Source organism: Coregonus clupeaformis, chromosome 31 (assembly GCF_020615455.1).
Source record: "Coregonus clupeaformis isolate EN_2021a chromosome 31, ASM2061545v1, whole genome shotgun sequence".
Classification (NCBI taxonomy): Eukaryota; Metazoa; Chordata; class Actinopteri; order Salmoniformes; family Salmonidae; genus Coregonus; species Coregonus clupeaformis.
The window spans coordinates 5,309,634-5,336,057 of record NC_059222.1 but is presented as its reverse complement, the minus strand read 5'-3'; the positions used below and the strand labels follow the sequence as shown (position 1 = coordinate 5,336,057).

The 26,424-nt window shown below is 43.0% G+C and overlaps 1 protein-coding gene across 4 annotated transcripts in view; it reads left to right on the top strand.

Annotated features, from left to right (window-relative positions):
- The window catches only part of casp7 (caspase 7, apoptosis-related cysteine peptidase), a 35,270-nt gene extending 11,006 nt beyond the window's left edge, over positions 1 to 24,264 (top strand). The window contains exons 1-6 of one of the 4 annotated variants that reach the window (XM_041858271.2): positions 15,470 to 15,678; positions 17,011 to 17,162; positions 18,447 to 18,575; positions 21,043 to 21,218; positions 21,782 to 21,920; positions 22,198 to 24,264. In XM_041858271.2, coding sequence (XP_041714205.1) covers positions 15,644 to 15,678; positions 17,011 to 17,162; positions 18,447 to 18,575; positions 21,043 to 21,218; positions 21,782 to 21,920; positions 22,198 to 22,424 — 858 coding nt within the window. In that variant the 5' untranslated portion in view covers positions 15,470 to 15,643 and the 3' untranslated portion in view covers positions 22,425 to 24,264. Of the gene's footprint in view, positions 1 to 15,469; positions 15,679 to 16,096; positions 16,277 to 17,010; positions 17,163 to 18,446; positions 18,576 to 21,042; positions 21,219 to 21,781; positions 21,921 to 22,197 lie in introns of those variants that run through there. The other 3 variants (XM_041858272.2, XM_041858273.2, XM_041858270.2) reach the window with 3 other exon arrangements.
- The last annotated feature ends 2,160 nt before the right edge of the window (positions 24,265 to 26,424 follow it).

Here is a 26,424-nt window from a genome sequence, read left to right as displayed (position 1 = left end):
CGATATTATAATATAAACTCGTCCCTTTTTCAGGACCCTCTCTTTCAAAGATAATTTGTAAAAATCCAAATAACTTCACAGATCTTCATTGTAAAGGGTTAAACACTGTTTCCCATGCTTGTTCAATGAAATATAAACAATTAATGAACATGCACCTGTGGAACGGTTGTTAAGACACTAACAGCTTACAGACGGTAGGCAATTAAGGTCACAGTTATGAAGTCTTAGGGACACTAAAGAGGCCTTTCTACTGACTCTGAAAAACACCAAAAGAAAGATGCCCAGGGTCCCTGCTCATCTGCGTGAACGTGCCTTAGGCATGCTGCAAGGAGGCATGAGGACTGCAGATGTGGCCAGGGCAATAAATTGCAATGTCCGTACTGTGAGATGCCTAAGACAGCGCTACAGGGAGACAGGACGGACAGCTGATTGTCCTCGCAGTGGCAGGCCACATGTAACAACACCTGCACAGGATCGGTACATCCGAACATCACACCTGCGGTACAGGTACAGGATGGCAACAACAACTACCAGAGTTACACCAGGAACGCACAATCCCTCCATCAGTGCTCAGACTGTCCGCAATAGGCTGAGAGAGGCTGGACTGAGGGCTTGTAGGCCTGTTGTAAGGCAGGTCCTCACCAGACATCACCGGCAACAACGTCGCCTATGGGCACAAACCCACCGTCGCTGGACCAGACAGGACTGACAAAAAGTGCTCTTCACTGACGAGTCGTGGTTTTGTCTCACCAGGAGTGATGGTCAAATTCGCATTTATCGTCGAAGGAATGAGCGTTATACCGAGGCCTGTACTCTGGAGCGGGATCGATTTGGAGGTGGAGGGTCCGTCATGGTCTGGGGCGGTGTGTCACAGCATCATCGGACTGAGCTTGCTGTCATTGCAGGCAATCTCAACGCTGTGCGTTACAGGGAAGACATCGTCCTCCCTCATGTGGTACCCTTCCTGCAGGTTCATCCTGACATGACCCTCCAGCATGACAATGCCACCAGCCATACTGCTCGTTTTGTGCATGATTTCCTGTAGGACAGCAATGTCAGTGTTCTGCCATGGCCAGCGAAGAGCCCGGATCTCAATCCCATTGAGCACGTCTGGGACCTGTTGGATCGGAGGGTGAGGGCTAGGTCCATTCCCCCCCAGTAATGTCCGGGAACTTGCAGGTGCCTTGGTGGAAGAGTGGGGTAACTTGTATCTTACAGCAATAACTGGCAAATCTGGTGCAGTCCATGAGGTGGAGATGCACTGCACTACTTAATGCAGCTGGTGGCCACACCAGATACTGACTGTTACCTTTGATTTGGACCCCCCCCTTTGTTCAGGGACACATTATTCCATTTATTTTAGTCACATGTCTGTGGAACTTGTTCCGTTTATGTCTCAGTTGTTGAATCATGTTATGTTCATACAAATATTTACACATGTTAAGTTTGCTGAAAATAAACGCAGTTGACAGTGGAGAGGACTTTTCTTTTTTGCTGAGTTTATATTTTATTTATATATATATATATATATATATATATATATATATATATATATATAACATATATATATATATATATATATATATATATATATATATACACATATATACATATATATATACATATATATATACACAGTGGGGAAAAAAAGTATTTAGTCAGCCACCAATTGTGCAAGTTCTCCCACTTAAAAAGATGAGAGAGGCCTGTAATTTTCATCATAGGTACACGTCAACTATGACAGACAAATTGAGATTTTTTTTTCCAGAATATCACATTGTAGGATTTTTAATGAATTTATTTGCAAATTATGGTGGAAAATAAGTATTTGGTCACCTACAAACAAGCAAGATTTCTGGCTCTCACAGACCTGTAACTTCTTCTTTAAGAGGCTCCTCTGTCCTCCACTCGTTACCTGTATTAATGGCACCTGTTTGAACTTGTTATCAGTATAAAAGACACCTGTCCACAACCTCAAACAGTCACACTCCAAACTCCACTATGGCCAAGACTAAAGAGCTGTCAAAGGACACCAGAAACAAAATTGTAGACCTGCACCAGGCTGGGAAGACTGAATCTGCAATAGGTAAGCAGCTTGGTTTGAAGAAATCAACTGTGGGAGCAATTATTAGGAAATGGAAGACATACAAGACCACTGATAATCTCCCTCGATCTGGGGCTCCACGCAAGATCTCACCCCGTGGGGTCAAAATGATTACAAGAACGGTGAGCAAAAATCCCAGAACCACACGGGGGGACCTAGTGAATGACCTGCAGAGAGCTGGGACCAAAGTAACAAAGCCTACCATCAGTAACACACTACACCGCCAGGGACTCAAATCCTGCAGTGCCAGACGTGTCCCCCTGCTTAAGCCAGTACATGTCCAGGCCCGTCTGAAGTTTGTAAGAGTGCATTTGGATGATCCAGAAGAGGATTGGGAGAATGTCATATGGTCAGATGAAACCAAAATAGAACTTTTTGGTAAAAATTCAACTCGTCGTGTTTGGGGGACAAAGAATGCTGAGTTGCATCCAAAGAACACCATACCTACTGTGAAGCATGGTGGTGGAAACATCATGCTTTGGGGCTGTTTTTCTGCAAAGGGACCAGGACGACTGATCCGTGTAAAGGAAAGAATGAATGGGGCCATGTATCGTGAGATTTTGAGTGAAAACCTCCTTCCATCAGCAAGGGCATTGAAGATGAAACGTGGCTGGGTCTTTCAGCATGACAATGATCCCAAACACACTGCCCGGGCAACGAAGGAGTGGCTTTGTAAGAATCATTTCAAGGTCCTGGAGTGGCCTAGCCAGTCTCCAGATCTCAACCCCATAGAAAATCTTTGGAGGTAGTTGAAAGTCCGTGTTGCCCAGCGACAGCCCCAAAACATCACTGCTCTAGAGGAGATATGCATGGAGGAATGGGCCAAAATACCAGCAAATAGTGTGTGAAAACCTTGTGAAGACTTACAGAAAACGTTTGACCTGTGTCATTGCCAAGGGTATATAACAAAGTATTGAGAAACTTTTGTTACTGACCAAATACTTATTTTCCACCATAATTTGCAAATAAATTCATTTAAAATCCTACAATGTGATTTTCTGGATTTTTTTTCCTCATTTTGTCTGTCATAGTTGACGTGTACATATGATGAAAATTACAGGCCTCTCCCAATTAAAAAGATGAGAGAACTTGCACAATTGGTGGCTGACTAAATACTTTTTTCCCCCACTGTGTGTATATATATATATATATATATGCACACACAGTGAGGGAAAAAGTATTTGATGGCCACCATGGCCAAGACCAAAGAGCTTTCCAAGGATGTCAGGGACAAGATTGTAGGAATGGGCTACAAGACCATCGCCAAGCAGCTTGGTGAGAAGGTGACAACAGTTGGTGTGATTATTCGCAAATGGAAGAAACACAAAATAACTGTCAATCTCCCTCGGCCTGGGGCTCCATGCAAGATCTCACCTCGTGGAGTTGCAATGATTACATTTACATTTTAGTCATTTAGCAGACGCTCTTATCCAGAGCGACTTACAGGAGCAATTAGGGTTAAGTGCCTTGCTCAAGGGCACATTTACGTCATTTAGCAGACGCTCTTATCCAGAGCGACTACAAATTGGTGCATTCACCCTATAGCCAGTGGGATAACCACTTTACAATTATACTTTTTTTTTTTTTTTGGGGGGTAGAAGGATTACTTTATCCTATCCCAGGTGTTCCTTAAAGAGGTGGGGTTTCAAATGTCTCCGGAAGGTGGTGAGTGACTCCGCTGTCCTGGCGTCGTGAGGGAGCTTGTTCCACCATTGGGGTGCCAGAGCAGCGAACAGCTTTGACTGGGCTGAGCGGGAACTATGCTTCCGCAGAGGAAGGGAGCCAGCAGGCCAGAGGTGGATGAACGCAATGCCCTCGCCTGGGTGTAGGGACTGATCAGAGCCTGAAGGTACGGAGGTGCCGTTCCCCTCACTGCTCCATAGGCAAGCACCATGGTCTTGTAACGGATGCGAGCTTCAACTGGAAGCCAGTGGAGTGTGCGGAGGAGGGGGTGACGTGAGAGAACTTGGGAAGGTTGAACACCAGACGGGCTGCGGCATTCTGGATGAGTTGTAGGGGTTTAATGGCACAGGCAGGGAGCCCAGCCAACAGCGAGTTGCAGTAATCCAGACGGGAGATGACAAGTGCCTGGATTAGGACCTGTGCCGCTTCCTGTGTAAGGCAGGGTCGTACTCTCCGAATGTTGTAGAGCATGAACCTGCAGGATCGGGTCACCGCCTTGATGTTGGCGGAGAACGACAGGGTGTTGTCCAGGGTCACGCCAAGGCTCTTCGCACTCTGGGAGGAGGACACAACGGAGTTGTCAACCGTGATGGCGAGATCATGGAACGGGCAGTCCTTCCCCGGGAGGAAGAGCAGCTCCGTCTTGCCAGGGTTCAGCTTGAGGTGGTGATCCGTCATCCATACTGATATGTCTGCCAGACATGCAGAGATGCGATTCGCCACCTGGTTATCAGAAGGGGGAAAGGAGAAGATTAGTTGTGTATCGTCAGCGTAGCAATGATAGGAGAGGCCATGTGAGGATATGACAGAGCCAAGTGACTTGGTGTATAGGGAGAAAAGGAGAGGGCCTAGAACTGAGCCCTGGGGGACACCAGTGGTGAGAGCACGTGGGCGGGAGCGACCGGTCAGGTAGGACGCAATCCAGGAGTGAGCCGCGCCGGAGATGCCCAGCTCGGAGAGGGTGGAGAGGAGGATCTGATGGTTCACTGTATCAAAGGCAGCAGACAGGTCTAGAAGGACAAGAGCAGAGGAGAGAGAGTTAGCTTTAGCAGTGCGGAGAGCCTCCGTGACACAGAGAAGAGCAGTCTCAGTTGAATGACCAGTCCTGAAACCTGACTGGTTTGGATCAAGAAGGTCATTCTGAGAGAGATAGCAAGAGAGTTGGCTAAAGACGGCACGCTCAATAGTTTTGGAAAGAAAGAAAGAAGGGATACTGGTCTGTAGTTGTTGACATCAGTGGGATCGAGTGTTGGTTTTTTGAGAAGGGGGTGCAACTCTCGCTCTCTTGAAGACGGAAGGGACATGGCCAGCGGTCAAGGATGAGTTGATCAGCGAGGTGAGGTAGGGGAGAAGGTCACCGGAGATGGTCTGGAGAAGAGAGGAGGGGATGGGGTCAAGCGGGCAGGTTGTTGGGCGGCCTGCAGTCACTAGTCGCAAGATTTTATCTGGAGAGAGAGGGGAGAAAGAAGTCAAAGCATAGGGTAGGGCAGTGTGAGCAGGACCAGCAGTGTCATTAGACTTAACAAACGAGGATCGGATGTTGTCAACCTTCTTTTCAAAGTGGTTGACAAAGTCATCCACAGAGAGGGAGGAGGGGGGAGAGGGGGAGGATTCAGCAGTGAGGAGAATGTGGCAAAGAGCTTCCTAGGGTTAGAGGCAGATGCTTGGAATTTAGAGTGGTAGAAAGTGGCCTTAGCAGCAGAAACAGATGAAGAAAATGTAGAGAGGAGGGAGTGAAAAGATGCCAGGTCGGCAGGGAGTTTAGTTTTCTTCCATTTCCGCTCAGCTGCCCGGAGCTCTGTTCTGTGAGCTCGCAATGAGTCATCAAGCCACAGAGCTGGAGGGAGGACCGAGCCGGCCGGGAGGATAGGGGACACAGGGAGTCAAAGGATGCAGAAAGGGGAGGAGAGGAGGGTTGAGGAGGCAGAATCAGGAGATTGGAGGGAGAAGGATTGAGCAGAGGGAAGAGATGATAGGATGGAAGAGGAGAGAGTAGTGGGAGAGAGAGAGCGAAGGTTGCGGCGGCGCGTTACCATCTGTGTAGGGGCAGAGTGAGTAGTGTTGGAGGAGAGCGAGAGAGAAAAGGATACAAAGTAGTGGTCGGAGACATGGAGGGGAGTTGCAGTGAGATTAGTAGAAGAGCAACATCTAGTAAAGATGAAGTCAAGCGTATTGCCTGCCTTGTGAGTGGGGGGGATGGTGAGAGGGTGAGGTCAAAAGAGGAGAGGAGTGGAAAGAAGGAGGCAGAGAGAAATGAGTCAAATGTAGACGTGGGGAGGTTGAAATCCCCCAAGACTGTGAAGGGTGAGCCATCCTCAGGAAAGGAACTTATCAAGGCGTCAAGCTCATTGATGAACTCTCCAAGGGAACCTGGAGGGCGATAGATGACAAGGATATTAAGCAATGATCATGAGAACGGTGAGGAATCAGCCCAGAACTACACGGGAGGATCTTGTCAATGATCTCAAGGCAGCTGGGTCCATAGTCACCAAGAAAACAATTGGTAACACACTACGCCGTGAAGGACTGAAATCCTGCAGCGTCCGCAAGGTCCCCCTGCTCAAGAAAGCACATTTACAGGCCCGTCTGAAGTTTGCCAATGAACATCTGAATGATTCAGAGGAGAACTGGGTGAAAGTGTTGTGGTCAGATGAGACCAAAATGGAGCTCTTTGGCATCAACTCAACTCGCCGTGTTTGGAGGAGGAGGAATGCTGCCTATGACCCCAAGAACACCATCCCCACCGTCAAACATGGAGGTGGAAACATTATGCTTTGGGGGTCTTTTTCTGCTAAGGGGACAGGACAACTTCACCGCATCAAAGGGACGATGGACGGGGCCATGTACCGTCAAATCTTGGGTGAGAACCTCCTTCCCTCAGCCAGGGCATTGAAAATGGGTCGTGGATGGGTATTCCAGCATGACAATGACCCAAAACACACGGCCAAGGCAACAAAGGAGTGGCTCAAGAAGAAGCACATTAAGGTCCTGGAGTGGCCTCGCCAGTCTCCAGACCTTAATCCCATAGAAAATATGTGGAGGGAGCTGAAGGTTCGAGTTGCCAAACGTCAGCCTCGAAACCTTAATGACTTGGAGAAGATCTGCAAAGAGGAGTGGGACAAAATCCCTCCTGAGATGTCCCCCTATCTGGTGGCCAACTACAAGAAATGTCTGACCTCTGTGATTGCCAACAAGTGTTTTGCCACCAAGTACTAAGTCATGTTTTGCAGAGGGGTCAAATACTTATTTCCCTCATTAAAATGCAAATCAATTTATAACATTTTTGACATGCGTTTTTCTTAATTTTTTTGTTGTTATTCTGTCTCTCACTGTTCAAATAAACCTACCATTAAAATGATAGACTGATCATGTCTTTGTCAGTGGGCAAACGTACAAAATCAGCAGGGGATCAAATACTTTTTTCCCCTCTGTGTGTATAAAGGGAACACGAAAATAACACATCCTAGATCTGAATGAATGAAATAATCTTATTAAATACTTTTTTCTTTACATAGTTGAATGTGCTGACAACAAAATCACACAAAAATTATCAATGGAAATCAAATTTATCAACCCATGGAGGTCTGGATTTGGACTCACCCTCAAAATTAAAGTGGAAAACCACACTACAGGCTGATCCAACTTTGATGTAATGTCCTTAAAACATGTCAAAATGAGGCTCAGTAGTGTGTGTGGCCTCCACGTGCCTGTATGACCTCCCTACAACGCCTGGGCATGCTCCTGATGAGGTGGTGGATGGTCTCCTGAGGGATCTCCTCCCAGACCTGGACTAAAGCATCCGCCAACTCTGTGGTGCAACGTGGCGTTGGTGGATGGAGCGAGACATGATGTCCCAGATGTGCTAAATTGGTTTCAGGACTGGGGAACGGGCGGGCCAGTCCATAGCATCAATGCCTTCCTCTTGCAGGAACTGCTGACACACTCCAGCCACATGAGGTCTAGCATTGTCTTGCATTAGGAGGAACCCAGGGCCAACCGCACCAGCATATGGTCTCACACGGGGTCTGAGGATCTCATCTCGGTACCTAATGGCAGTCAGGCTACCTCTGGCGAGCACATGGAGGGCTGTGCGGCCCCCCAAAGAAATGCCACCCCACACCATGACTGACCCACCGCCAAACCGGTCATGCTGGAGGATGTTGCAGGCAGCAGAACGTTCTCCACGGCGTCTCCAGACTCTGTCACGTCTGTCACATGTGCTCAGTGTGAACCTGCTTTCATCTGTGAAGAGCACAGGGCGCCAGTGGCGAATTTGCCAATCTTGGTGTTCTCTGGCAAATGCCAAATGTCCTGCACGGTGTTGGGCTGTAAGCACAACCCCCCACCTGTGGACGTCGGGCCCTCATACCACCCTCATGGAGTCTGTTTCTGACTGTTTGAGCAGACACATGCACATTTGTGGCCTGCTGGAGGTCATTTTGCAGGGCTCTGGCAGTGCTCCTCCTGCTCCTCCTTGCACAAAGGCGGAGGTAGCGGTCCTGCTGCTGGGTTGTTGCCCTCCTACGGCCTCCTCCACGTCTCCTGATGTACTGGCCTGTCTCCTGGTAGCGCCTCCATGCTCAGGACACTACGCTGACAGACACAGCAAACCGTCTTGCCACAGCTCGCATTGATGTGCCATCCTGGGTGAGCTGCACTACCTGAGCCACTTGTGTGGGTTGTAGACTACGTCTCATGCTACCACTAGAGTGAAAGCACCACCAGCATTCAAAAGTGACCAAAACATCAGCCAGGAAGCATAGGAACTGAGAAGTGGTCTGTGGTCACCACCTGCAGAACCACTCCTTTATTGGGGGTGTCTTGCTAATTGCCTATAATTTCCACCTGTTGTCTATTCCATTTGCACAACAGCATGTGAAATGTATTGTCAATCAGTGTTGCTTCCTAAGTGGACAGTTTGATTTCACAGAAGTGTGATTGACTTGGAGTTACATTGTGTTGTTTAAGTGTTCCCCTCAATTTTTTTTAGCAGTATATATATATATATATACACACACATATATATATATATATATATATATATATATATACACACATATACACACAGTACATGCATACATACATACATACAGTGGGGAGAACAAGTATTTGATACACTGCCGATTTTGCAGGTTTTCCTACTTACAAAGCATGTAGAGGTCTGTAATTTTTATCATAGGTATACTTCAACTGTGAGAGACGGAATCTAAAACAAAAATCCAGAAAATCATATTGTATGATTTTTAAGTAATTAATTTGCATTTTATTGCATGACATAAGTATTTGATACATCAGAAAAGCAGAACTTCATATTTGGTACAGAAACCTTTGTTTGCAATTACAGAGTTCATACGTTTCCTGTAGGTCTTGACCAGGTTTGCACACACTGCAGCAGGGATTTTGGCCTACTCCTCCATACAGACCTTCTCCAGATCCTTCAGGTTTTGGGGCTGTCGCTGGGCAATACGGACTTTCAGCTCCCTCCAAATATTTTCTATTGGGCTAGGCCACTCCAGGACCTTGAGATGCTTCTTACGGAGCCACTCCTTAGTTGCCCTGGCTGTGTGTTTCAGGTCGTTGTCATGCTGGAAGACCCAGCCACGACCCATCTTCAATGCTCTTACTGAGGGAAGGAGGTTGTTGGCCAAGATCTCGCGATACATGGCCCTATCCATCCTCCCCTCAATACGGTGCAGTCGTCCTGTCCCCTTTGCAGAAAAGCATCCCCAAAGAATGATGTTTCCACCTCCATGCTTCACGGTTGGGATGGTGTTCTTTGGGTTGTACTCATCCTTCTTCTTCCTCCAAACACGGCGAGTGGAGTTTAGACCAAAAAGCTATATTTTTGTCTCATCAGACCACATGACCTTCTCCCATTCCTCCTCTAGATCATCCAGATGGTCATTGGCAAACTTCAGATGGGCCTGGACATGCGCTTGCTTGAGCAGGGGGACCTTGCATGCGCTGCAGGATTTTAATCCATGACGGCGTAGTGTGTTACTAATGGTTTCTTTGAGACTGTGGTCCCAGCTCTCTTCAGGTCATTGACCAGGTCCTGCCGTGTAGTTCTGGGCTGATCCCTCACCTTCCTCATGATCATTGATGCCCCACGAGGTGAGATCTTGCATGGAGCCCTAGACTGAGGGTGATTGACCGTCATCTTGAACTTCTTCCATTTTCTAATAATTGCGCCAACAATTGTTGCCTTCTCACCAAGCTGCTTGCCTATTGTCCTGTAGCCCATCCCAGCCTTGTGCAGGTCTACAATTTTATCCCTGATGTCCTTACACAGCTCTCTGGTCTTGGCCATTGTGGAGAGGTTGGAGTCTGTTTGATTGAGTGTGTGGACAGGTGTCTTTTATACAGGTAACGAGTTCAAACAGGTGCAGTTAATACAGGTAATGAGTGGAGAACAGGAGGGCTTCTTAAAGAAAAACTAACAGGTCTGTGAGAGCCAGAATTCTTACTGGTTGGTAGGTGATCAAATACTTATGTCATGCAATAACATGCAAATTAATTACTTAAAAATCATACAATGTGATTTATATTCCGTCTCTCACAGTTGAAGTGTACCTATGATAAAAATTACAGACCTCTACATGCTTTGTAAGTAGGAAAACCTGCAAAATCGGCAGTGTATCAAATACTTGTTCTCCCCACTGTACATACAGTGAGGGAAAAAAGTATTTGATCCCCTGCTGATTTTGTACGCCCTGGATGAGGGAAGGAGGTTCTCACCCAAGATTTAACGGTACATGGCCCCGTCCATCGTCCCTTTGATGCGGTGAAGTTGTCCTGTCCCCTTAGCAGAAAAACACCCCCAAAGCATAATGTTTCCACCTCCATGTTTGACGGTGGGGATGGTGTTCTTGGGGTCATAGGCAGCATTCCTCCTCCTCCAAACACGGCGAGTTGAGTTGATGCCAAAGAGCTCGATTTTGGTCTCATCTGACCACAACATTTTCACCCAGTTCTCCTCTGAATCATTCAGATGTTCATTGGCAAACTTCAGACGGGCCTGTATATGTGCTTTCTTGAGCAGGGGGACCTTGCGGACGCTGCAGGATTTCAGTCCTTCACAGCGTAGTGTGTTACCAATTGTTTTCTTGGTGACTATGGACCCAGCTGCCTTGAGATCATTGACAAGATCCTCCCATGTAGTTCTGGGGTGATTCCTCACCGTTCTCATGATCATTGCAACTCCACGAGGTGAGATCTTGCATGGAGCCCCAGGCCGAGGGAGATTGACAGTTCTTTTGTGTTTCTTCCATTTGCGAATAATCGCACCAACTGTTGTCACCTTCTCACCAAGCTGCTTGGCGATGGTCTTGTAGCCCATTCCAGCCTTGTGTAGGTCTACAATCTTGTCCCTGACATCCTTGGAGAGCTCTTTGGTCTTGGCCATGGTGGAGAGTTTGGAATCTGATTGATTGATTGCTTCTGTGGACAGGTGTCTTTTATACAGGTAACAAGCTGAGATTAGGAGCACTCCCTTTAAGAGTGTGCTCCTAATCTCAGCTCGTTACCTGTATAAAAGACACCTGGGAGCCAGAAATCTTTCTGATTGAGAGGGGGTCAAATACTTATTTCCCTCATTTAAAATGCAAATCAATTTATAACATTTTAGACATGCGTTTTTCTGGATTTTTTTGTTGTTATTCTGTCTCTCACTGTTCAAATAAACCTACCATTAAAATTATAGACTGATAATTTCTTTGTCAGTGGGCAAACGTACAAATTCAGCAGGGGATCAAATACTTTTTTCCCCTCACTGTACATACATACATACATACATACATACATACATACATACATACATACATACATACATACATACATACATACATACATACATACATACATACATACATACATACATACTACTGTTGAAAAGTTTGGGGTCACTTAGAAATGGCCTTGTTTTCCATGAAAACATACATGAAATTAGTTTGAATAGGAAATATAGCAAAATGCATAGGGAACGTAGTCATTGACAAGGTTAGAAATAATGATTTTTAATTGAAATAATAATTGGGTCCTTCAAATTTTGCTTTCGTCAAAGAATCCTCCATTTGCAGCAATTACAGCCTTGCAGACCTTTGGCATTCTAGTTGTCAATTTGTTGAGGTAATCTGAAGAGATTTCACCCCATAATTCCTGAAGCACCTCCCACAAGTTGGATTGGCTTGATGGGCACTTCTTACGTACCAAACGGTCAAGCTGCTCCCACAACAGCTCAATAGGGTTGAGATCCGGGGACTGTGCTGGCCACTCCATTATAGACAGAATACCAGCTGACTGCTTCTTCCCTAAATAGTTATTGCATAGTTTGGAGCTGTGCTTTGGGTCATTGTCCTGTTGTAGGAGGAAATTGGTTCCAATCAAGCGCCGTCCACAGGGTATGGCATGGCGTTGCAAAATGGAGTGATAGCCTTCCTTCTTCAAGATCCCTTTTACCCTGTACAAATCTCCCACTTTACCACCACCAAAGCACCCCCAGACCATCACATTGCCTCCACCATGCTTGACAGATGGCATCAAGCACTCCTCCAGCATCTTTTCATTTGGTCTGCGTCTCACAAATGTTCTTCTTTGTGATCCGAACACCTCAAACTTCGATTTGTTTGTCCATAACTTTTTTCCAATCTTCCTCTGTCCAGTGTCTGTGTTCTTTTGCCCATCTTAATATTTTATTTTTATTGGCCAGTCTAAGATATGGCTTTTTCTTTGCAACTCTTTCTAGAAGGTCAGCATCCTGGAGTCGCCTCTTCACTATTGACGTTGAGACTGGTGTTTTGCGGGTACTATTTAATGAAGCTGCCAGTTGAGGACCTGTGAGGCGCCTGATTCTCAAACTAGACACACTAATGTATTTGTCCTCTTGCTCAGTTGTGCACCGGGGCCTCCCACTCCTCGTTCTATTCTGGTTAGAGCCAGTTTGCGCTGTTCTTTGAAGGGAGTAGTACACAGCGTTGTACAAGGTCTTCAGGTTCTTGGCAATGTCTCGCATGGAATAGCCTTCATTTCTCAGAACAAGAATAGACTGACGAGTTTCAGAAGAAAGTTTTTTGAGCCTGTAATCGAACCCACAATTGCTGATGCTCCAGATACTCAACTAGTCTCAAGAAGGCCAGTTTTATTGCTTCTTTAATCAGCACAACAGTTTTCAGCTGTGCTAACATAATTGCAAAATGGTTTTCTAATGATCAATTAGCCTTTTAAAATGATCAACTTGGATTAGCAAACACAACATGCCATTGGAACACAGGACTGATGGTTGCTGATAATGGGCCTCTGTACACCTATGTAGATATTCCATTAAAAAATCAGCCGTTTCCAGCTACAATAGCCATTTACAACATTAACAATGTCTACACTGTATTTCTGATCAATTTGATGTTATTTTAATGGACAAAAAAATTGCTTTTCTTTCGAAAACAAGGACATTTCTAAGTGACCCCAAACTTTTGAACGGTAGTGTAAATCCGAACTGGTTCTCTAGCAAATTAGTAAGATTGTCTCACCCCATGTTAAAGAATGGCCTTTTTCCCTTTATTCAGATTACAACCTCTCACTTTCAGTTATTTGAAAAGGAAATCATCTCCCAAATATCACTATTTCTAAAACAAGCCATATAAAATCCTCCAGAAATCTGCAGAGCTGGGAAGATTGTATGCCCCATATAAATAATATTCTATTGGTTGCAAGAATTTTGTATAATAATTTAAATTGAAAAATTCTACGTTTTGAATCCGAAGTCGTTTTGCGTATTAGTTCATAAACCCTGTGCCATGGAATCAGTACGTCAAAAATCTCTTCCCGACTATTTTGCAATCTATATGGCACGGCTGTCAAATTTAGGTCCTTTAATGAAACTGGTATACTTTTTTATTTATCACAATTTTCTTTAACCAATTATGGTCTTTAATGCAGGGCTGACAGACAAGTTCCTTTCTTTTTCCCCCTTCCACTTTCCTCTTCCATTTTTGCGGTAATGCTGCAATTAGTTGATTGTAAACATTTCAATATGTTTTTGTTAGCTGCATGTGCGACATAACTCCACCAATCCTACCAGTTGGTAGAGCATGGCGCTTGCAACGCCAGGGTTGTGGGTTCGTTTCCCACGGGGGGCCAGTATGAAAAAATGTATGCAGTCACTCACTGTAAGTCGCTCTGGATAAGAGCGTCTGCTAAATGACTAAAATGTAAATAAACATTTTTTCAAAAAATAATGTTTTTTTGATCAATTAGTATATTTGAGTTTAACCACAATATTTGTTGCATTATTTGTTCTGTCCTTTCTGGTGGATTAAATTGTTTTTAAAAATAGCGATATTTGCTAGAGAACCATTTCGGATTTAAGTATAACTTTTGTATGACTGAAGCCTTTAGTGAGAGGTCTAATGCTTTAATATTTGATCATTTTGGGCTACTTTGAAGAATCTAAAATCTAAAATATATTTTGATTTGTTTAACACTTTTTTTGGTTACTACATTATTCAAAATGTGTTATTTAATAGTTTTGATGTCTTCGCTATTATTCTACAATGTAGAAAATAGTAAAAATAAAGAAAAACCCTTGAATGAGTAGGTGTGTCCAAACTTTTGACTGGTACTGTATGTTTAGGGAATGTTTTTTGAACGTCATGTCCTAACATCACACTATAACTTTATGAGAGTATTGTGGGAATATTCCCTGCTGGTTGTTAAGGGTGTTTTGAAAAACATTCCAATGTTTTCTCAGAACCACTTCAATATCTCCCACTTTTTGTTGCGGCAATTATGTTCTAAGGACATTACTGGAACATTGTGTTATAACATTCCATGGCAACCTAATAATAAACTTAGGGGAATGTTCTGTGGTTGTTATAGATTAATGTTCCAAGGATAGCCTATTTAATGTAAAACATTTTCTTAGTAAAAACATTTTGTTATCAAAAACATGCTTGGAATGTTTGTGGGATGTTATCATCCTAATGTTAGATCAAACCCTAACTAGAAATGAATGGGAATGTTAGCTGATGTCCTGGTAATGTTCCCGGCTTCCTGGGTAGCCATCTGCGTCCGCATTGTGTCCGTCTCTGTCATGTTATTTTTAAAGAACACAATTCCTACTCACATTTTAAGCCCTGCATGCTCAAACTCGTGATTTGTTGGGAGAATTTCCTGTCTGAAGAGCACCCATTTTTTTCTCCCCATTCGAAGTGGCCCAGAAAATCCACCATGTTACCCAGACTACTGCTGTTGCCGTAGGTGTGGGATTTCCGAGACTACCCCACTTATGGATTTAGCTGGCCTGTTGCTTAGAATCGTACATCTAGCCTGCTACTTATTACCATATCACCTATAGCCTGTTTCTTACAACCATGATAACCTATAGTCTGCTGGTTATAACCATACAGTAACCTAAAGTCTGTTAATATACACTTTAACAACATATACAGTAACTGCTAATAACCAGCTTGTTGTTAATAACCTATGTGTGCGCATGTACGTGTGAGACGTGTGTGACGTGTGAGACGTGTGTGTGTGTGTGAGGCTGATTCTGGGCTTGTCAGCAGCCATAAAGGCTACGTGTTGCCCTGCCTGACCTCCGCAGAGTGTGCAGGGTCGTTTGAATAGGCCTTTAGAAAGCTCTGGTGTGGTGTTGTGGCTGCTGACTCAGGGAGCTACAGCGCGCCACCCCTGTCCCCAGTACACGCAGGCCAAGTCCAGTATCTATACAGTATAGAGAGCATGTCAGGATCCTAGAGCACACCAACTGCTCCGCACACCCCATAAAATCGACACCTCGAGGTTTGGAGAAAGCAAAAAAAAATAAAAAAGGAGCGAGACAGGAGGAGCAACGTATTTCAGATGCAGAGTGGCGTGGCGCTTAATGAGGAACCCAGGTAAGGGACCCCTCCCCCCTCATGCTGCTGCCCACCCCCACAGTGCCACAGAGGCAGGGCTCTTTGCCCACTCTCGGACCACTGCTAGGCATTCTGGCACCATGGGGGTGAGGGAGGGAGGGAGGGTGGGGTGTGTGGTGAGGGAGGGGGTGAGAGATGGGGGTGGGGGGCTATGTAAAAGTTCTGGATCACATGTGGACTATAGTATGGCCTGTTTGGCCATTTCTGTGTTTGCGTGCATGTGAGCGTGCACGTGCGTATGTGTCTGAGTATGGGGTCCCATTGTTGCAGTTCTTGGGTAACCTGATGACTAGGCTCTTCTAGAACACATGCTGATATTGTGAGCCCAATGGGCTACTGTGGCCTACCTATCTGGATTGGTCCTTTAAAGAATGCAAATATGACAGGTCTGTGAGAATTGTCACTCAGAAAGATTTACTCTGTCGGGGACATACTTTGATTCACTTATGACTTCTTAATACCCGAGCTAGCTGAACATGTTATGACTTTATAATTCACCTGCCAGTGGATTACTTCAACAGGTTTGGCCATGACATTAATGCCTCATTTGAAACAGTACGTGCTCAATGGTCTCTGAGTAAGTGGTTCAGGGTGTTTTCAATTCTCATGGATTCTGTGTGTTTGGATGACTTTTTGGCATACCTGATGTTGAAGTCAGCAGAATGTTTTAAGAAATGTTAGCTTGTCTAATGTTGAGGTAATCAAAGGAGTTGTGTCAAGTTAGCCTTTTCTCAAGGAAGCGGGGCATTATCTGGACTACCTGCTTCCACAGAAATAGCCTAGAGTAAGGATAGAGTTTTACGGATGTCTCGCTTTTATACCAAGGTCTCACACTCATATTTAAAAATCCTCCCCCCTTGGTTTGATGTTGAATACAGTGAGGGTCAATAATTAATGTAGCTTTTTTTTCCAGTAGCATGTGCGTGTTATGTCTAATGACTTTAAAAGTGGCATGTATTTTGTTTAAGAATGCCCTGTGTTATGTGGCTGCTGTTTTAAGGCGTATTGTCCTAAGGCTTAAAAATAACTACCTTTTAAGATTCACCCTTTGAAAGTGAACCAAATTTTCTTTGCAGAGGAATTTTGTTGTTGAGTTTACCAGAGGTTATATATGTAGGTCTATCCAAACAAGTTGGTCTGTTGGTGCCAGTAATACAAACATAAGTCAGTCACTATCAACTGGGTTCAAATACATTTGATGTAACTTTACCTGAAACATTTATCCAGGTATCACTGGCTACCTATATGTGAGCGTATGTGTTGTCTTTGAATACATTATTATGATTATTTTTATCCCTATGTCTTGCTCAGTAAGAAGAATAAGGATGGCAAGACGCGGGAGCAGGACTACTCTTCTGAAAGCCATTACAGAATCGTTTCACCAACATTCCAGTATAAGATGAGCCACCAGCGAGTGGGCAAGTGCATCATAATCAACAACAAGAACTTTGATGAAAAGACGGGTATGGCATCACTTTTTATATTGACTTGGATACATGGTTGTCTAACACTACTATATTATCCACACTGCTTTATTAAACTTATACAACACTAATACATTTATGTAACACAGTTACTCTTTATGAGATTGTTCATTTCTCCAGACTGCGACCCTTTGACTTTGAATTGGTCGCACCGGTGCGAGCTCCACATTCTACCTGGTCACCTCAATCAAAACATCCTATTTTTTGTGCGGATAAAACTATGATTTGGTCAAACAGTAAGGTGCATTATTGTCATGATTCTGTAATGAAAGTGTCTGCCCTGCCACTGTGCCTGTTTCGCTGTGGCCGGCTGCTGTAATGAGCAAGCCTCGCACATTCTCTCTCTCTCTCCCCCCTTGTGCACCCCGAAAAATGCAATCTGATTGTGTAACATTTCGAAATGCAATTGCGGGAAAAAACACAACTTTGGAAGCAACTACCTGTTAAAGAGAGGAGGGTATCAGCTTTCTGTTTGTAGAATTTGTATTTCATAACTCTTAATATTGAGCTCAAAGCACACTGTTTTACAATCGAGATATCTGATATGGCTTTGAAAGACAGAGCACGCGTAATGTGCATTAGCCATCGTGACTGCACTAATCCTCATTGGGTAGTAGGCCTACTGCTGATGCAAAGTTTTTTTTACGACATTACATTTACTCTTACATGGCTACTAACAGTAGTTGTTATTTTTAGAGGTTAGCGATCAAGCTGTGTTTTGAGTTTCCACTTCTTTAGGTGGTGAATTAGTACCAATTATATTAGGCATATGTAATATTAGTGCACATAAAGATGAAGGCAAATACATCTCTGTTGAACAAAACATTCTGAAACCCTATTTTGACAGTAAAATATGTTTTTTAAATTATACAGAATTGTCAACATGAAATTCATGACAGTCACTGGATTAGGTTGCATATCAAAATATCTTGAATCATGCATTCCTGCTTGAACATGTTAGATGTAAGAACGTATTTATTGAATACCATCTCAGTAGTCTATTACACAACTTGAAATACTTTATAATGACTTTAAAAGGCGATTACTCCTATTGTTTCTATTGCGTGACGCTGCGATTTTGTTTATTTTTGGGTGCAACCAAATTATGGGCTCGTGCCACCAACTGAAAAAGTTAGTGGCACACGTTAGTCTGGAGCCCTGCCATTTGATATAACTTGTTTTTAGTGGCCTATTGTATAACACTGTGTAAGCGATATACTGTACATGTGGAGTACAGTGAATGCTGTTCATATTGTCTGTTAGGGATGAATGTACGCAATGGCACGGATCGAGACGCAGGTGAATTGTTTAAGTGCTTTAAGAGCCTGGGCTTTGACGTCTGCATCTACAATGACCAGACGTGTGAGAAGATGGAGCGTCTTCTCCGAGAGGGTGAGTAACACACTGAGTAGATATTGTCCGTAGGCCTTACATCAGTAACTATTCTAGGGGCTACTTCAGTGAGAGTAACCTGTCTCACTAATCGCCCCCCCACTGCTGTTCCAGTGCATACATTTTCAAACAGGGGGCACCAACACTGTCTATCACTTTCTCTTTTAGTGCTGTTTAGGACTGACCCAATTTAGTCGACTGGTCGATTGTTTGGTCGATAGGCTGTTGGTCGACCGAGATTTCTTAAGTCGAGCAGTAGCAAAAAAATATATAATATAATAAATGGTGTAGAAGACACCTGTCTGATTCGCGCCTGTCTGAGTGGACTGATCTGTTATGGAGGCCGTGGGGATGGCACAGTCTATCAGTCTAAAACATGTGCTACTGAAATTGTATATGGTTATATTATGTAAGAACAATGGTGCAAAACAAATGTAAATAATATTATTGTATAACAAATGCGCTTTCTCCCGCGTTGGATAGTGGTCGGTTCTGAAACACATCAGTGCGCTGTTGAATTGGCGCCTTTTCCTAGACCATGTTGCTATGTGCATAATAGCAAAGTTAACCAGTTGAGAACAATGCGGCGGAGGCAGCAGTGGAGTTAGGAGACGAGAAAACAGCCCTTGCCTTAATTGTCTAACAAAAGTGAGGAGAGAGGAAACCGCAACTTGATTAGGTCTATAATCAATAGCCTAACTGTTAAATGTGCCTGGCTTTATAAATCATCAATATATCTACAGAAATAAGACAGATCCTGCTTCTGTTGCCTGTTTGAGTGTTTGTTTAATAGCCTACTGAGTCTGTGAGCACCAAGCCTCATGCATCCACATGTCGGATAAACAATTTCCCAAATCCGGCTGTTTTTAATCTTTGCTATGCTGTAATAAAGGCTTTACACTTTTTTTTCCGTTAGAACAGCCTCTGGTATTACTGCTTTAATTTATTTACTGTTGTTTACATTTTGAAATTGTCCGTAAAAATTTTACCCTCCTTTTTCTTGATCTCCTTCATATTGTTATTATTACGATTATTATGATCATCATTATAATAATATGTATTGTCATTATCATTAGTAGGCTTAATATAGCAGCCTTGTATAACCACCATCGAGCTGTAGGCCTAAGAGTACATCCTGTTTAGTCTTAATACTGTAACTTACTTAGGCCTATATTTCAATACTTATATAGGCTACTGTTTCAATCAATCATTTATTTGTTCATGTCATCACACAGCATACGAGTAATTCATGATTTGAAATGCAATCAAGCATTTTAGTTTTAAAATAAAATAAAGCGACTATTGAATAATTAGCGTAAACAATAAATAGGCCTAAACCATTCCATTTCGGAAATTGCATTCACAAATGAATGCGACTGTTTTTAGTCTTTGCTGTAAAAACTTTACAACAGACTCTCTGGTACGCTTAAAATGTATTTAGTGTTTAAATGTTCCAAACGGTAGAACAATTATATTGTAATCTAACAGCACCTGTTTGGCACACATAATATGCACACAGCGCTTGCTCCTTACCTTCTTTTTCTTGATTTCCAGTATTTTCCACAACTAGTCACATTTATTCTACACATCAGACTTCCCCTTTTACCTCCTGAGCAACCAGTAAACATTCCCCCGTTTCGAGTTTATTTGTCACATCCTCTGCATCCATTTTGCTGTCACATGTGTTACCAATTTATTGATGTGATTAGGATATGCTATAGGTCAGGCCCTATTGGTCACGTGCATGCGATGCATACATGTGTCATGTAAAGAGAGCAAGGGTTGAGGGAATAGGGAATGTTTTTCCTAAACAAATTAGGGATTTCGGTAACATCACTTTTCAGTCAGAAATGGCTGTAATTATGTCGGAACATCAGCAACATGGACAGCGCGATACACACTGATGTTCTGTGGTGGTCGCTACAGCAGGGAGGAGAGAGACAACAGGTGCTAGTCACACAGTCACTTGCTGTCTTTTTTTTTAACACAGCGCTGCAAGTCTGAGCCAGGCCCGGCACAATCAAATCAATTGCGGTCGGACTCCCTCTAGTCATTCGTGTGTCTTAATTATTTCATCAAACAGTTCGCTTAAAGCATCAGACAAGCTCAGTGCATATAGTTGATTTGATTAAAACACATAGGATGTGTCTATATATGGAAAAATACACGTTTAAAAATTTAGACCAGTCGATTGGTCGAAAGAACAGTCAAGTCTTGGTCGACCAACATTTTTTTTAGTTGGGGACAGCCATAGTGCTATTGCTTAGATCCCCTGGTTTACCCTCGGCTGTATATCGTAGTAGCTATTTTGCCTTTTTTGCAACCTTTTACTTACTTTTTATTGACATCCCACATAAATATGGGTTACAATAAATAGGAAACTGGGAATGGCAATGCATTAAAACGTTTATTTAAGCCTATGTCAATTGCAATTTTAAAAGTGTGTGTGTGTGTGTGTGTGTCTTAGCCTCAGAGGAGGACCACAGCGACAGCTCCTGCTTTGCCTGCATCCTGCTGAGTCACGGTGAGGAGGGTATGATCTATGGCACTGACGGAGCCATGCCCATCAAGAGCATGACCTCACTCTTCAGGGGTGACATGTGCAAGAGTCTAGTGGGCAAGCCCAAACTCTTCTTCATCCAGGTGAGGGCCAGAGCCTACACTGGGCTGGACAGCTTCACAAAACCCAGGCTTTTGTTCTAGCTAGGCTTGATTGAAGCAATTATTGTTGAGCTTAGCTTCCTAACCTTATAGAAGAGGTAGATGATTAATCATGGTTAAATATTGTCAGTTGGCACCTGGTTGGAACCAGAACGTGAAAGTTTGTCTAACTCTTTTTCATATGTTTTGAGATTTTAAATTTTTTGATTTGAGGTGAAGAGTATTAGGTCCTAGTGCAAACTAGATAGTTTAAACAATATCTGTAAGTGAGCTGTGTATTTATGCTAGTGCTTTTGAAGTAAAAGGACTTGTAAATAATTAATGGTGTTCCACAAGGCTGAATTCCGGGCCCTCTTCTTTTTAGAAATGTATATAGATTATGGTTACGGGTATCCCATTTATATGCAAGGTGACTGTTGTTTTTCTTGATGGACAGATAACTAGCTATACAGCCATATTTGTAGAACTTAATAAGACATACTGCCCTATTCACCAGGTTGTCCTTGAAAAAGATATTCCTGATCAACTTTCATTTGATTCACCAGGCTTGTCGGGGCTCTGAGTTTGATGATGGCATACAGACGGATTCCGGGCCCCCCAATGATACCCTGGAAACGGATGCAAATCCAAGGCACAAGATTCCTGTTGAGGCAGATTTCCTTTTTGCCTACTCCACCGTGCCAGGTAACCCACAGCATTCCCGTACATTTCCAGCTAAACTAGTCCGCCCGCTCCTAAATGTTCCTTGCACCGATAGTATGACAGAAATCCCACAGCCACCAGGTCTGCCTCACACCCTCCCAGGTTGTTCCAATCAACCATGGTAGCTGGTAATGCCCATCCACTATCCAGTTGTTTTCATAGTGTGTTTGTTACTGTGTGAGAGAATCTGTCTGTGTGCTTGTAAAGTGTGTGTGTGTGTCAGTGGCAATTGGAGAGAGTGACACGGCTGCTCTTACAGGGTACTATTCGTGGAGGAACCCTGGGCGCGGCTCCTGGTTTGTCCAGGCACTCTGCAACGTCCTCAATGAGTTTGGCAAGCAGCTGGAGATCATGCAGATCCTCACACGTGTCAACTACATGGTGGCCACCAGCTTCGAGTCCTGGTCCGAGGACCCACGTTTCAGCGAGAAGAAGCAGATCCCCTGCGTGGTCTCCATGCTGACCAAGGAGCTGTATTTTAACTGACCGCCATTGACCACTGACAGACTGACAGACTGACGAGACTAACTAAACCACGCACTAACCGAGCGGTCGAAAAATTCAGGGTTGATCCAGGCCCAGCAGGACGCTGCGCGGTTTGGGTGAGAACGCCGTTTTGCACGTGTAGTGTAGCTGGGCACAAAACAAGCTCTCCAAATGAATTTCTACAGTGGCACGCTGCGTTCATGTGTTGGTGGTGATACTTGCCTCTTCTTCAGGTTATTCCTAGGAATAATGATGTCACATTTGATCTGGTTTTTGTCAACAGGCAGTGTGAAATATCCATGTTATTTTACTGACCCGGGAAATTTGCCACCATTTTTGTAGGGTTGTTAAAGGGTTAGGAATGAGTTATATCTGAAATCTGTTATCTGAAAATTGTCTTGTTCATTTTCCAGCCAAATGTGGACATGCGTACAAGCATTTGATTGGTTGGCCAATATCCTAGCGAACATTATTTGTGCCTCAGGGCATTTCCTTTAGGTTTGGGGGGAAGGGGGCATTTCTTGAAATGAAGAGGTAGATTTCCAGAGACATCGTACTACATACTATTTAGAATGTACTGTTCAGTAAAAACAAATGCAGTAAGCAACACATATCAGCATACTAGGCTCATCCTACTGAGAATGCGTAATCTAATGCGCAATTGCGTTGATTCCTGCCATTCGTTCACTTTGGTACAGCGCGTCTCCTCAGCTGTTGTCAGACACACGTGGGTCTCGAAAGACGATTCTCTTCCTAAATAGTGTGCAGCAAATTCTACTAGATGAAAAGCCGAAATAAGTATGACATCCTAGCATTTAAAGCATACTCAATTAGCTGAATTTCACATAATATAAAACTTTCGCATACCCAAAATGCCTTATATTTAGAACGCAAGTATGGGTAATTGGACACGGCCACTGTGAGAACGTTTATGAAACATCGTACTTGAACGTTCTTCTAAAATGTTCTACAAGTGTTTGGGGATTATTCGCTTATGATGTTATACAACCACACGGAAACCAGATAAAACATTCCCTTATGCTGTAAGGATCCTGGTTGGTTGGGAGAGCCATGTCTCATTAAGTCAAAATGCTGTGACGTGTAAGGACGTCAGACTATTAGAGGGGACTTGCTTATTGCAGTAGCATAATAGTTGTCTCAGGATGTAGGCTACACTGGTCAGTGCAAAGCACCTTACCTTATGAAAGATCACGGCAATATGCTGAATTTCAACTGAATCAGAAGGATAGCGGCTGGAAAATGTATCATTTAATTTTTGGCTATTTGTCTTAATGTTTTTATAATATCATTAATCCTCAAAAGGGATTAGGTCTCACTCAAAGAGCAATCACTTGTCATATGATCCCATGTAACAGCGGCACAAAGTCAAGTATGAATAATTCGACTATTGATACCAAAAATGCACTCCCAGCAGTGACTGTTAAAGATTACATGTTACTGTCATCCTCAGGTTTCTTTGTGAGTGAGATTTATTCTTTGTGGATTTCTTGAGTTTCACTGGCACAATTGTCAGGAAAGAGTGCTAATCTGTTGCATGAAAAAAAAAAAAAAAACCTTTACGTGGATTTTGGTCAAGGGCACAGGAAATGTTCCATCATACCACAAGCAAGGAGGACTTGATATTTTGCCAGTTTATATGTACAAACATTTATTCAATAGGTTGAAGATTATGAAGCTGGCAGTAAAGCAAAAAGCATAACTTTTATTGCTTGTCATTCTAACTTTAACCACTGGAGTCAATGTATTTACACTGAGTATACAAAACATTAAGAACACCTGCTCTTTCCATGACATAGACCGACCAGGTGAAAGCTATGATCCCTTATTGACTAGTTAAATCCACTTCAATCAGTGTATATGAAGGGGAGGGGACAGGCTAAAGAAGGATTTTTAAGCCTTGAGACAATTGAGACATGGATTGTGCATGTGTGCCATTGAGAGGTTGAATGGTCAAGACAAAATATTTAAGTGCCTTTGAACGGGGTATGGTAGTAGGTGCCAGGCGCACCGGTTTGTGTGAAGAACTGCAAGGCTGCTGGATTTTTTACACTCAACAGTTTCCTGTGTGCTTCAAGAATGGTCCACCACGCAAAGGACATCCAGCCAACTTTACACAACTGTGGGAAGCATTGGAGTCAACATGGGCCAGCATCCCTGTGGAACACATTCGACACCTTGTAGAGTCCATGCCCCAATAAATTGAGACTGTTCTGAGGGCTCAACTCAATATTAGGAAGGTGTTCCTAATGTTTGGTATACTCAGAATACATATTATAAATATGGCTTGTTATCAATGTCTTATTATCAATGGCCAAGGATAATTGAACTTGTCTTTTGAAAGACCCCTTTATGTTGACCTACAAATTCACTCATTTTGTTGCTTGTAAAATGATGTATGCCTGAATTTGTTTGTCAAAATGGAGGAAGTCCATGTGATAAGTGAATTGAATCTGGTCTCAAAGCACAAATGACCACATTGTTTCACTGTATATCAGTGTGGTAAATCGTCACAATTATAGCATTACCACAGTTAAAGGCACCTTGCGTTGTCCTTCAATTTAAAAATCTAATTCATTAACATTTTACATATGACTTAGAAATTTACAAAAACATGAAATGTATGAAAGTTGATACAACTGAAACACAAAAAAAAGAACATTTGTTAAATGTTATTCTCATGGCATTTGATAAATGGTTTGAGTGCCCAATAGTCGCATACATTTGATCATTAATAACTTAAATTGACAGTGCTCTGGTGGCCTTCAAAAGCACACATACATATTTAAGGTTGTCATTGCATGTTTGTCCCAAAGTCAGAAATACTCTGTCATCTGCAGAGGCAGCTATTACTGGTGGTGACAAGTATTATCATTCACAATTCACCTGTCCCGATTCGCACACTGGATTCTTCCAATGTTGCTGCAACGTTCCAGCGCAATTTACAGGATTGCTACCATGGATTGCTAGTAATTTTGGGAAAACATTCGGTGCTAGCTTTGCTATTTTCTTTTTCCCCCATCTTAGCTTTATTGCATCAGTCATATTCATATATATTTTTTTTTTTTACATGATTACACAATATTTCTATGAACCACAGTAGTGAACAGTACGCTGGCGACCAAGTAGACGTTACCCATTTTACACATACCTGTCAAATCACACAGATGGCACTCTTGAATCCTCTCGACACATGAATCTCTTATCAGTGATGTAGTGCCCAATCTGTATTGAAAGGAGTGTTTGCTCCACTTGTTTTGGAATGGAATTGAAGGGAAAAATATTATTTTTTAGCAGTAAATTTTTTTAATGCTTTCCGGTGTTAAATGCTATTGTCCTCAGGAATATATTTTAAAAGATTTTGAAAAAATGAATATATAGTATAGGGCCCCACCCCCTCCCCCCAAAATATTGTGAATTTACTAAATATTGCCATACTCTACAGCTCCCTTTGAATCTGGGGCAATACAATGTTTAAATTACTTCACATCAAAGGAATGCCTATGTAAACACTTTTATTGTATTAAACATGAAGATTCTATTGCGAAATGAGTAGTGTGGTTATTTTTGTCATCTTGTGTCTAACGTTGTATACTCATCCTGGATTTACAATCTATCAATTCAGTTCAATTGAAGGGTGTAAAAACAATCGTTTCACCATTAGGTGGGAGTTTCAAGCTCTGGGAAATGTATTTAGGCTAGTCTGCCTGATCTGTTACAGCTATAAAAAAAAACGTAACTAACAAACTGCAAAAGGACAGGAACAGGAATTACTTTTTATTTTTTTTACACACATACAACAAAAAACTAGAATTGTCATCAATGGCGATCAGGAGCACCTTTGTATACAAAACCAGGCCCATCCCTCTTAACGTGTTATTTAGTCCCACTTATCAGTAAAATCTTGAGACCTCCCACTTTCTTTAATATTCAATCCTTATAGTCTCTAGTAGTGGCTCCCGAGTGGCACAGCGGTCTAAGG